This window comes from Epinephelus fuscoguttatus, linkage group LG5, assembly GCF_011397635.1.
Source record: "Epinephelus fuscoguttatus linkage group LG5, E.fuscoguttatus.final_Chr_v1".
Taxonomy (NCBI): Eukaryota; Metazoa; Chordata; class Actinopteri; order Perciformes; family Serranidae; genus Epinephelus; species Epinephelus fuscoguttatus.
Window position 1 is genome coordinate 35,647,270 of NC_064756.1, and position 12,014 is coordinate 35,659,283.

The following is a 12,014-nucleotide window of genomic DNA, read 5'->3' on the forward strand; positions in this document are numbered from 1 at the left end:
CTTACGAATTTAAGGTTACACAGCATGACTAATTGTTTACAAATGTTTATTTTGTGGGTGAGGTTTTCTTCTGAGAGTGGCCATGGGTCATCCCTGCCATTAAGTAAAAGTACTTTACATCAAAATATTTAAGTACCAAAAGTAAAAGTACTCATTACGCAGACTGGCCCGTGTCATCATTATAATTACTGATGTATTAATGTGTTCATCAGTTTAATATTGCAGCTGGTAAAGGTGGAGGTCATTGTGATTACTTTGTTTACTACACTCTTAGAAGAAATTTTTCTATATAGAAGCTTAAGGGGTCTATAGCTTGATAAAAATTTGGCACCCTAAAAAGGTTCTAGCCACCTTATTCCTGAGGGCACTGTAGAAATGATTACTTCCAGTGAGATAGTGGAAGTAGCAGTAAGCTAGTTAGTCCCATATCTGTGGTTAGTCCAGTGGCTACTCTTGGTGGCTAACTGCCAATGCTGGTTCTTTCTCGAAAGTAATTTGCCTTCACTTTAGCAAATACTGATTTAACTAATGTTAACTTAGCATTTTCTAAAATGTCTTTGTGGAGCTCTGGTACCTGTTGCACTGTCCGTGTCTGTAACAACTAACAACCAGTCTAAGCTAAATTTTTGTCATCAGTGACTGTGTGTTGAACAAGTAACCAGAACAAAAAGGGACTGTTCCTGTTGCCAAAGGTACCATTGATATGAGAAATAAAACCACAAGAGTTTTACGAGACATAGCGAAAAAGTATTAAATCAGAATTTGCAGAGGAGAATGACACCTCGACTGACAGGTCCGTCACTCAACGTCAGTACATAATATCCCCGTCTGACTTCATTCTCAACTTACATTAGGAAATTGCTTGTTATAATATAAATTTAGCAACATACCTTGAAATATGTGTTTAGTCATTAGGGCTGAGAATGTGTTTCTGACGTACTTTATATCATATCAAATATGAATGCCAAAAGTTATTTCTTTTACTACCACTTTATATTACTATTACTGAAGTCTACTGCTAAATGCAGCATCATGTTTTGCTCAGAACATCCATCCATCCATTTTCATCCACTTATCCAGGGCCAGGTCACGGGGGCAGCAGGCTGAGCAAAGCACCTCAGACATCCCTCTCTACAGCAACACTTTCCAGCTCCTCCTGGGGGACCCCAAGGCGTTCCCAGGCCAGACAAGATATGTAATCCCTCCAGCATGCTGGGTCTGCCCCAGGGCCTCCTACCAGTGGGACGTGCCCGGAAAACCTCCAGCGGGAGGCACCCAGGAAGCATCCTGATCAGATGCCCAAGCCACCTCAACTGACCCATTTCGACGCGAAGGAACAGCAGCTCTACTCCGAGCTCCCTCTGGATGTCTGAGCTCCTCACCCTATCTCTGAGGCTGAGCCCAGCCACCCCACGGAGGAAACTAATTTCCACCGCTTGTATCTGCGATCTCATTCTTTCGGTCACTACCCAGAGTTCATGACCATAGGTGAGGTTTGGGTAGATGGACCAGCAAATTCAGAACAGTTTTTAATAAATCAGAAGTTAAAAAGAACATGTAAACTGTGTCATTAACGCAGACAAGCGGAGGATTAGCTGGGAAACATCACATTTATTCACTTTACATGGAGCTACAGTTGATACTGAATTATGTCAAATGTTTGCCACATGTGTTAGTACCTCTCAATAAGTCATTAGAAATCATAAATCAACTGGGGTGTTGGTGGCTTAGTGGTAGAGCAGGCGCCCCATGTACAAGGCTGTTGCCGCAGCGGCCCAGGATCGACTCCAGCCTGAGGCCCTTTGCTGCATGTTTCTCCCTCTCTCTCTCTCCTCCCTTCACACTTCACTATCCTACCAAATAAGGCAAAAAATGCCCCAAAAAATATATATATAAAAAAAGAAATTATAAATCATCTTTAGAAGGAGCAGATATTCTGCAATGTTAATGTTAAATATTTTACCAGAGCAAGGCAAGCTAATTGCTAGCGTGCTTGATTGAAAAGGAGAACAAAACAATGCTTTGAGATGGCTGTCAGAGATGGCAGAGGTATGATCACATAATCCTGTTTGAGCTATAACAGAAGGTGTGTTCCACATTTTATTTCCCAATTGCTCTTGGAAAGAAGAATAGAGTACTGTAAACACAATTTTGCCATTGAAAATCGTAGGTTTTGGTTCAGCGCCGGAAGTTGCACCCATAATTTACACAAGGTATCATAGGGGCTAGGAATATGGTGGCTATAGAACCATTTCAGAGGATAAATTTAAAAGTACCCCGGGGTTCTTTGTTGCTAAACAGAATGGTTCTATATAGAACCTTTTAAAGGTTCAATTAATATCCCAAAGGCTTTGTCCCCCAGGTTTTGTTGGTTTTGGTCTTTTTCCACTACTAACCTATTGTAGATTGATGAAAAAGAAAAGAAGGGTTGTTTCAAATTGACTGTATTGGTCATCAAAAAGTAGTTGCACCATATCTAAACACAACTATACACAATATAAATCATATTCTACATTAGACAATATAAATCAAATATTACAGTAAACAAAACACTCCATGCACACACAACAATCAAAATATATCAGCATTACCTGTAAAATCAAAATACAATTGATTTTAAATATAAAATATCTCTGGACCATCCCCACCATTTCAAATTACCAAAAAGTATGAATGAATAGAGTGACAGATTCAAATGAATCAGCAGAAACAAAAGAACAATAGGTTTAAGATTTTTAATCTTGGCAAACGCTTTCTATAAAATTACTATTTAGATCAGTTACATCGTCACTGTGAAGGCTGATTGTAGATTTTTCTTACTCGTACTCTTTTCTCACCATTACCTGGTTTGAAAAAAATAAAATAATGTTCTATAAATGACAGCGTGTTTCATCTGTTTGGGGTACTCTCTCTTGCATTGGAAGGAGTGGATTCCCATTGTCATGGGAGATGATGGAATGTGCTTGATGGTTCTTATGGAAAAGAAACATGTAAGGAACCTCCTGATAGAGTTTAAACTATACATGTAGGTCACTGACAAAACAAAATTGTCAGTGACAATGTGAAGATTCGACACATGGTGGAGGTCATTGTATGTAGCTATAATGATAAATCACAATTCATGAGTTGATTTACATTTTGTAATAATAATCTGAATCCGAAAAGTAACTAACCAGAAGAAAAAATACAGCCAGTGGGTAAAAGAGCTGTCAGGCAGCTGACTCTCTCTGTTGGTAACAATGAACATATGCAACAGATGAATTTCTGGACTTCCCTCAGGACATGTTGGAGGACTCCTGAACAACAGAACTTTAGACATGATGTGTACCACTGTTTAGTTTGTTTTAATGTGTATCTTTCCTTTCCTTTTTTTATTCTTTTCTTATATGTCTTCTTTTTTGTTTCTCCTTCGTATTTCATATTTTTAAATACATATGACATATTGACAGGTTTTCGTGCTGTAGTTCACATTTTAGTGCTGCGTCCAACATCTACATCATCGCCTGGTTTGAGGCTTTGTGATGGCAATGAAGGTCTCTTCTTCCTTCTCCTCCTCCTCCTCTTCCTCCTATCCTCTCCTTCCCACTCCTTCTCCTTCTTTCCATCCCCCTGCTGATCCTCTTCATAATGGCCCCCCTCAGTGGTGATTGTCACGGCCACCTCCTGCTTGGTGATGTCATTCTGAGCAGCCACAGGGTTTTCGTAGTAACATTCCTCGCAGATGGAGGAGGAGGTGGTGGGCTCTGTGCGGTCAGTGGGTGTTGGCACGGCATTGAAGGTGATGAAGCCAATGAGGATGACCACCAGTGAGACCAGGTAGAGCCCAGAGAACTGAGGCAGAGCAGAGTAAGCAGATTTTAATTCAATTATATGAACAGACGTGTTGCTGAAGCAGTATACAGGAGCATTCTTCAAGTTTTGTGGCATCCACAGGGGAGGATTTTAGCACATGTATGTACCTGCAGGACAACGTTTGGAGCCAGTCATGGACTAGTGCAACACAAATGTGATGTGGAAACTTAAAACCTCCTGCATATATACATGGATGACAATGACTTTTCAGTAAATTGACAGCTTATGTACAGTTGTTTTGAATTCTGTATTTTTTGATGACGAAGAAGGAAATGTTATTTTAAGAATTTTCTAACCCAATAAATAAACTCTTTTTTTTTGTAAGAGAAAAAAAAACATAACAGAGGCAAATTATTATTCAGTGCAAGTACTTCACTTGAGTATAACTATTGAGTTATGTTTCACTGACTGGTTCAGTGGACATTTAGTGTCAAGGAAGCAAAAAAGGTACATTTTTGCATAAGTGACACTATCAGGTAAAATATTGTGTTTGCAGTTAAAGTTGTATAAAGGACTATGGACTCACAAGTTTATAAAATGCTGTGTGGAAACACATGCCCTTGAGATTACACTTTAACCCTTATTATCATTCATTAACACTGCTGTGTCGCCAACCCGATCTCACTACCAACTCGTCAAATACCAATGCTTGGTCAGTGTCTCTCGGTGTCTGATGCCAGGGCACAATGCAACCTTTAGCAGCAGTATGAGATGCACCAAGTGGCGGCATTTTTTGATGCTCCGAGCAATAGGGGTGGGTGAAATGGCCCTAAAATAACATCCCGATATTTCAGAGTATTTTTGCAATAGCGATATTCTTGAGGACATGACAAATTTGTAAGAAAATATTTTATTAATTCAAGAACATAGAATTGCAACATGTTTGCCTTCAAATATTTAGCAAAAACTTAACAAAAATTATCTATTATTTCTTTAGTTTTTCTAAACAATAACAGTAACTCACAGTGAGATTCAGATTCTGTCAACAAAATAAAATCTATCACAAATTACACATTACACAACAGCTCCCAAATACAAAAAATGTACCCTGGGATCTATATATTTAAAGAAACAGGTGATTTCCTTCCCTTTTAGCAAAATCCTAAATGATTGAGTTGGCATTTTTTTCCACCTGGACCTTTATGCTCTGCCATTTCTCTTCTAACCATCACGTTGTAACCTGTGACAGGCTGTTTTGCTACAGTAACTATGGCACATTCACATACATGTAGTGTTTGTTGAGCCGTGAACGTCATGTAGGTTTACATTACCAAAGGTTTATGAAAAAATCACTTGACGACACTGACTCCCTTGTGCGCACAGCAAGAGAGGAGGGGTAGAATTGCTGTACTGCTGCCAGAGGAGCTGCTGAATGAGTTCCCTCTGAGCAGTATAATGCTAAAAGAGTCTGAGAGGTCCAGGGCTGTTTGTTAAACATTCAGGACACCCAGGCCTAACAATACCACAGTTTATTGCACACTACCAAAGCTGCTTCTCTTTTTGGAACCACCGTGGAGTCTGTAATAATTTCGCTTTCAGCCATGCTTGTTGTTGCCATGCTAACAGTATGACAATATGTCAACAAGTCAAAATATTCCAAGTTTCACGATATACATTTTTTATAGTAATATTAAAAATTCTACCAGCAATATCATGAACGATATGATATGGTGGGAGCAGTAAATCACAGTGTGCTAGTATGTTTAGCATATTACGATGTATGCAACATACTGTATGTGACATGACATTAAATTATGTTAGTACCAAATGTACTTATTTTAAGCCATACCATGTGTATACCATGTTTACCATACAACGATTTTTTTTACCTACATTCTACGTTTAGAGACTGACATGCATTTCACAAGCAAAAACTGTTGTCTACATTTTCTTTGAAAATGCAAGTTTACTTTGAAAAGACAAAATGCATGTAACTACATAAAAACTGAAAACACCATCCCTGACATGTCCAAAACTGAAGCAGGAGGAATACCTGGAGCAGCGTAGTTTGACGTTTAGGGCAGTTGACCAAGCATCTGTATTTGACACTTTGAGAGTGAGAATGTGTTGGTATCACTATTTAGCAGCTTTCTCACTGGGTCAAAACCTCACTAGTTATTGGATATTTATCGGCTCAGGCTGTAATCGGCGCTGATCGGCAGTGATGGAAACATGACACTTGGGTGGACACGCTAGTTTTACCCCCTTGTCCTGCACAATGTAATGACACTCATCCACAAATTCTTTCTGTGTCTGTTTAAGAATTAATAGTTCTTAGACAACAGTGGAGCTCTATGGCACAAAGGGAAGAAGATGTATCAGGTTTTGGGTACTTCTTAGTAGATGTGTTTATTGTTGGTGTTAAAAATATATATGCGTGTGTGTGTGTGTGTGTGTGTGTGTGTGTGTGTGTGTGTGTGCATCTGCTTACATTATACTGGAAGAGGAAGATACCACAGAAGAGGCTGAAGAGGTCGGCAGTGAGCAGGGAGAGGTTGACGGAGGTGGCACTGCTCAGTCTTATCACTATGGGCATACAGCTGTACAGAGCATACATGCACAGCGCATATGCAGAGAACAGGAGCCCTGAGAGGAGAGACACCCAACTGTTAGTGTATAGTAGAAACTCAGTTTTAATCAGGGTAAGCTTTTGTAAGCTCCTGCAAGTCACCAACAGAGGTCATAGATTAGATGATCCTTAATGTTTAACTTTGTTTTTTACAATGTGGGAAATTGCTGATCAACTTTTCAGTTTAGTCAGGACAAAAGCTCAGGGTACAAAGAAGACTGAAGGTATTTTGTGGCTACGCAACAAGCATGGTTTATATTGTAAAATCAGTTTAGTGAGAGGAAAAAATCTGCATGGTCATCTTCTCCTGCCTTATTTTGTCTATTGTCTTCAAAGTGTTTCTGTGTGAGATGAGTACTGACCGACTTGCCAGCTCCACTGGATGGCAGCAACGTCATTACGTTCCAGGATCACCCTGGGTAAAGGGGATAAAAAAACCCCATGAGATTAGCCATAATGTTAAATGGGCCCCAAGTCCTGATCACACCCACACACACTTACATCTGTATGGTGCTGAAAATTGTGCCGAAGAGGCCGACCATGCCCAGGAACTCCACCCTGCTGTGGTTCTTTACCATGTATTCCTGACACACATTAGACACAGCGTAGAGTGAAGCACTGAGCAGCACCAAACCATCGCCGAGCAGGATGTTTGAGGCTGAGGAGGTGAGAGGAGAGACACATCATTTCTGTGGTCCAGAATTGTCAAAATAACACTGATTAACCTGTTGGTGGTTTGTTCATCTGGGTTTTGTGATACCAAACTCCTCTGTTAAGGCATTCCTTTAAAAGTACACTGACTAGGGCAAACGATGAACTCAGTGAGCGAGAAAACTTGAAGGAAGTTCTTACTGGAGCCCTGGTCTCGCCCAGCCAGCAGGTCAGCTCCCACCATGGCCCCTACCCCAAGGAGACAGATGGAGACGGCTACATAGTGGATTGGCCTGTAGCGTGCCTTCAAAACCCACCAGGACAGGATCATCAGGATTGGGACCACAAAGCAGTCCAGCAGCTGGAGACAGGAAGCCAGAAAAACATTTATATGTGAACACAAACTTCAATAAATACAGTGCACATGTGCCAACCATGCATGTGTCCTCCCGCAGAGGCTTGTGCTCGTTTTCTTATTTTTTCCAACTTTTAGCCCAACGTCACTCTTAAATGTATATTTAACACCAACATAAGCTCTTAAAAGAATATTCAACATAAACACATATTCTGTATATTTCTTATTCTAATTTCTATTGTTGAACATATTGTGTTGTACATTGTAGCATAATGCACATATTTTTATATTAGTAAAATTTTACATATTAGTCTTATACATTCTAATGTAGCACAAGACTTACATTTTTACACACTTTTCATACTCAGGGTATTATACATATTTTATATTTTCAAGTCTTAAATATTGCTGGGAATACTGAAACATAATGCACATATTCTTTTTTACATACTTCTTACTTTCATACTTCTTATTCCTGCTGTTCAATTTTTATTTTTATTTCTGCTGTAATGAATCACAATCACCCCTGGAATCAATAAAATATTCTGATTCTGATAAGTTAAATTAGTTCATACATACACTAAAAACAGTAGTCCTTCATTAGAGTGAGGAAATCATGAAAGTGACACGACTCCAGCCTGTAGCCCCCAGCTGCATACTGAAGCATGCGGCTGGGGGCTACAGGCTGGAGTTGAACCTGGGCTGCTGCGGCAGCAGCCTTGTATATGGGGTGCCTGCTCTATCCACTAAGCCCCAAGTCTATTTTCATTTTGTCTCCACCCCATCCTATGGCCTGAAAATGGCATTTGAAACAGGCGTGACCCACCACTTTGAGTTGTCAAGGCAGAAAAAGCTAAACTTGGAATGTAGCCAGAAAACTAATTTCTGACAAAATTGAAATAACAGTGGAATAACTCTTCCACACTTCATCTTTCAATACATGTTGTCATTTTTGTGGGTAACTCTACCCATTAGGATGTTGTAAGTATTTGAAATTGGCTTTAATTTATGGTCCAGCCAGCTGGTTGAAAGGGCACTTGTTTTTAATAAGATTTTCTTTATGCTAGCGCCCACCTTTGTTTGCTTGCGTGCTGGAATTCATATTTTGAATTTAAAAAAAAAAATCTAATTCAAGTAATATTCTACCATGTGTCTTATTTTAAACAACACTTACATTTTGATAACTAATGAGTACTAAGCATTAACAGGAGAAGAAATATGCAAAAAAAAAAAATCTTCTCAGGGTGCCAAAGGTCACCAAATTATTTTTAGTATCAGGAGGCTCATATCATACGTGTCACAAGTGTCCTCTATGTCACAAACAACTTCACTGGAAGAAAATCTGTTTTTTGTTTTTTTAAATTTGGTTAAACAACTGCAAGTGAGTTCATGTGGTTCGTGGGTCTAAGGCCAATAACCCCAGTGTTTTTAAAGAAACATGATCTGTTTTTACAACAAAAACTCCAGCCATGACATCCACACAAACATCCTGTACTCACCTGTATACTGGTCAGAGTGGTATATTGGTAGGCTTTAACCACAGCATAGTTGGCTTCCACATCCACCAGTCCCAGCAGAAGATACTTCCACCATCGCCTCTTCAGTATCTGTAAAATATTGCCATCCCCTGCGTTTTAAAGGGGAACATCCCTGAAATTCAGTACTGACATTTATTTGTTTCTCCACCAAGCCTGAGGACAGACTGAAGCTGATTCTCTGCTGCTCCCTGTGGACGCAAGTTGCACCTACCATCTTTGCTTGTGTCTTTAGTGATGAGGAAATTTGTACATGAATTTTCTCAGCGACCCACATATTGAAATGTATTGTCATAAATTGGATAAGTAACTGTTTTAAAAATAAAATGGAGTCCACATTGTCTACTCTTTATTAAGTTGTATAAATTTATGCGTGCCTGTTAGTAGTAGAGGAAGTAATCAGATCCTTTACTTAGGTGAAAGCAGCAATACCACATTAACTATTACCTGCAAAGTATACTTAATGTGTCAAAAGTAAAGGAATGCAGTACAGAATAATGATCCTAGTTGGTGTAATACTATTATGTCATGGTGATAGAATATCATGTATATAATGCTTTAGACAATATGCCAAATTAAATAAAGTTGATATGAATATTATTACTGATACACTAATTGAGTAAATTTACTGTCTGTCTATGAAACTGCTACTATAGTTTATAACCAGAATTCTAACATATACATTGAATTAAACAATACTACAAGTAAAACAGAAACATTTAGTAATCAGCTATAATTGAAACTATGACTCCTCTGTTACATGTATTATCTGAGGTGTCCAAACCCTGCGTGGTAGTGTTACCTGTTCTGCAGAGCAGCATGGTGGTGTAGGTGACACACAGCAGGGTGTAGTTAAGGAGGCTCTGCAGCATCGGTGTGTTCACATGGAAGCTTGTGGCCAGGTACTGGGAACTGATGGCCGTCCCACAGATGAGCCCAGCCAGGCCCTGACCCATGGCCAACGTCTTGGCCAGCTGCCTGAGAGAGAAAGAGGAGATCGGCACGCCTATAAAGCTACCATGCATATCTAATTTTCAATGTTGTTAGGAGACAAAGATTATATTTGCTAAAGTACTGTACTTAAGTACAAATTCAGTGTACTTGTACTTCACTTGAGTTTCCATTTTACGCAACTTTATACTTCTATTCTACAACATCTCAGGAAGGTTACTTTTAAAATGTCATCGGTCACAGATTACTCATTACCCTGTTAAAAATGGAATAAGTGATGTAACTATTTTAATTACTTAATCAAAGTAAAGTAACTTATGAAATTTGATTACGATGTGATTTCTTCACTAGCAAATGCTTTAAACTGGGCAATAGAGCTGAAAATTCCTAAAAACATAAATGATGCCAATGCTGACAGCATTTTCACTGCTGGTAAACAAGCGTTACACTGTAAAGAGTCCTTTTCTGATTTCACAAGGTAAATATTTTTGAATGTCCAGCACTGAAAGGTGTTCTTGTCCGACAACATGGCCACTTGACTTGCCGTGGTCAAACCATGGCAAACCAAGGTTGGTAAGAGCACCGGCATTTAGTTTACTGGCAAATTCAAATGAGAGAACCAATTTAAAAACAGGGTTTAAAATTTAAGTGTACTACCAAATGAATGGAGAAGTCTGGACGTAGAGACAACTCTTTGTAAAAAATGCTACCCTTGATGGTGTGGCACGGCATTGCTGATCTGTGTTGTCTTGAAGTAAGCCAAGGAAAGGCATTATTGCACAGTGAAAAGATGCAAAACAACAGAATGAATCTCTTATTCTTTATTCTACAAGCTTTTACTGAAAAGAATATATTTAGATGTTATCACCAACATTTTGATCAGTAACTTTCACACATTTTTAAACACTGAAGGATGAAGTGTTCCTTCACGTGCTAAGAAAATTCTCCTACTTCTTAGGCTAATTAAACTCTTTGAAAACCCTCTTGGATCAGCTGGAAAATGCATCGTCGCAAAGCTGAAAACAGGACTGTTTTTCTGACACCATGAAAAGTTTACTTTTCAGAGATACACAGTTCTCACAGGACAGCCACGCTACAAACATATGATGATCTTATAGAGTATGATGAATTGCTGTAGATTAAACTAACCAACAGTGTATAAAGGAGTAAAAATGAGCACGACTTTAGTCATCTACAGCAATAAAATGCTGCATGAAGCAGTAATATTAATCCAAAAACATTGCATTTACAGTAAAACACTGTCAGGGAACATTTTACTGCATAATCAGTACATTTACTTGAGGTACTTTAACTATATTTTGCTGATACTTTTACCTAAGTAAGGTTTTAAATGCAGGACTGTTGTTTGTTGTGCTGTAATTCCACAGTGTGGTATTAGTACTTGTACTGAAGTAAAGGATCTGAATACTTCTCCACCACTGCTGGTGACTATAATGTTAAAGGTAGACGCTTTGACTGAAAACTTTCCTGGCTCTGATAGAAGATAACAAAATCTGACTTCAACATGTTTCTCTTCCTCTCATGTTTCCACTTACCAGGTGAAAACTTCCCTGGGGTTGAACTTCCTGATCCTCACCATGAGTCCGCTGCATCGGCTCTTGTCAGTCATGTCCCTGGGTGCATCCTCGGTCTGCTTAGTAGCCATGTTGCCACACTGGTGATGGAGGAATCCTCTCTGAGTTTTAACTGTTACAAGCTTTTAACTCCTTGACTTTCACTCAATGATTAACTGACTCTGAGGGCAAAGATTATTCCATCAGTAATCTTTGTGTGTGTGTGTGTGTGTGTGTGTGTGTGTGTGTGTGTGTGTGTGTGTGTGTGTGTGTGATGTGTTAATGTCATGTCAAAGATAAACTTCAGAACTTCAGAATTCATCACTGTGCTTCACTCTCATCTGTTATCTGCTGATGAGATAACAACTTGTGTTGGAGGAAATAAAATTTTATGGAAATTCACTAAGTACATTAACTCAAGGACTGTATTTGCATAGAATGTAATGGTACTTTTCTTGAGTATTTCTTAATTACTCCACAACAATTAAAAGATAATATTTTATCTTATACTCCACTTCTCTGACAGC

The 12,014-nt window shown here is 39.0% G+C and overlaps 1 protein-coding gene across 1 annotated transcript; it reads right to left on the reverse strand.

Annotated features, from left to right (window-relative positions):
• Window positions 1-1,578: 1,578 nt before the first annotated feature.
• Window positions 1,579-11,602, reverse strand: LOC125889470 (solute carrier family 35 member F2-like). The gene is made up of 8 exons (XM_049577498.1): window positions 11,470-11,602; window positions 9,765-9,940; window positions 8,927-9,054; window positions 7,274-7,433; window positions 6,923-7,079; window positions 6,784-6,836; window positions 6,284-6,438; window positions 1,579-3,831 (listed from the first exon to the last, which is right to left on the reverse strand). The coding sequence occupies exons 1-8, from the start codon at window positions 11,577-11,579 to the stop codon at window positions 3,466-3,468; spliced, it is 1,305 nt and encodes a 434-aa protein (XP_049433455.1). The 5' UTR covers window positions 11,580-11,602; the 3' UTR covers window positions 1,579-3,465.
• Between the last annotated feature and the right edge of the window lie 412 nt (window positions 11,603-12,014).

Excerpts from the sequence above, each read along its gene's own strand:
- LOC125889470 (XM_049577498.1), bottom strand. The coding sequence starts at position 11,579 with ATGGCTACTAAGCAGACCGAGGATGCACCCAGGGACATGACTGACAAG. Across the intron at positions 9,941-11,469 it reads CCCAGGGAAGTTTTCACCTG|GCAGCTGGCCAAGACGTTGG; the intron begins GTAAGTGGAAAC and ends TTTCTCTCTCAG. Across the intron at positions 7,434-8,926 it reads CCACTCTGACCAGTATACAG|CTGCTGGACTGCTTTGTGGT; the intron begins GTGAGTACAGGA and ends TCCTGTCTCCAG.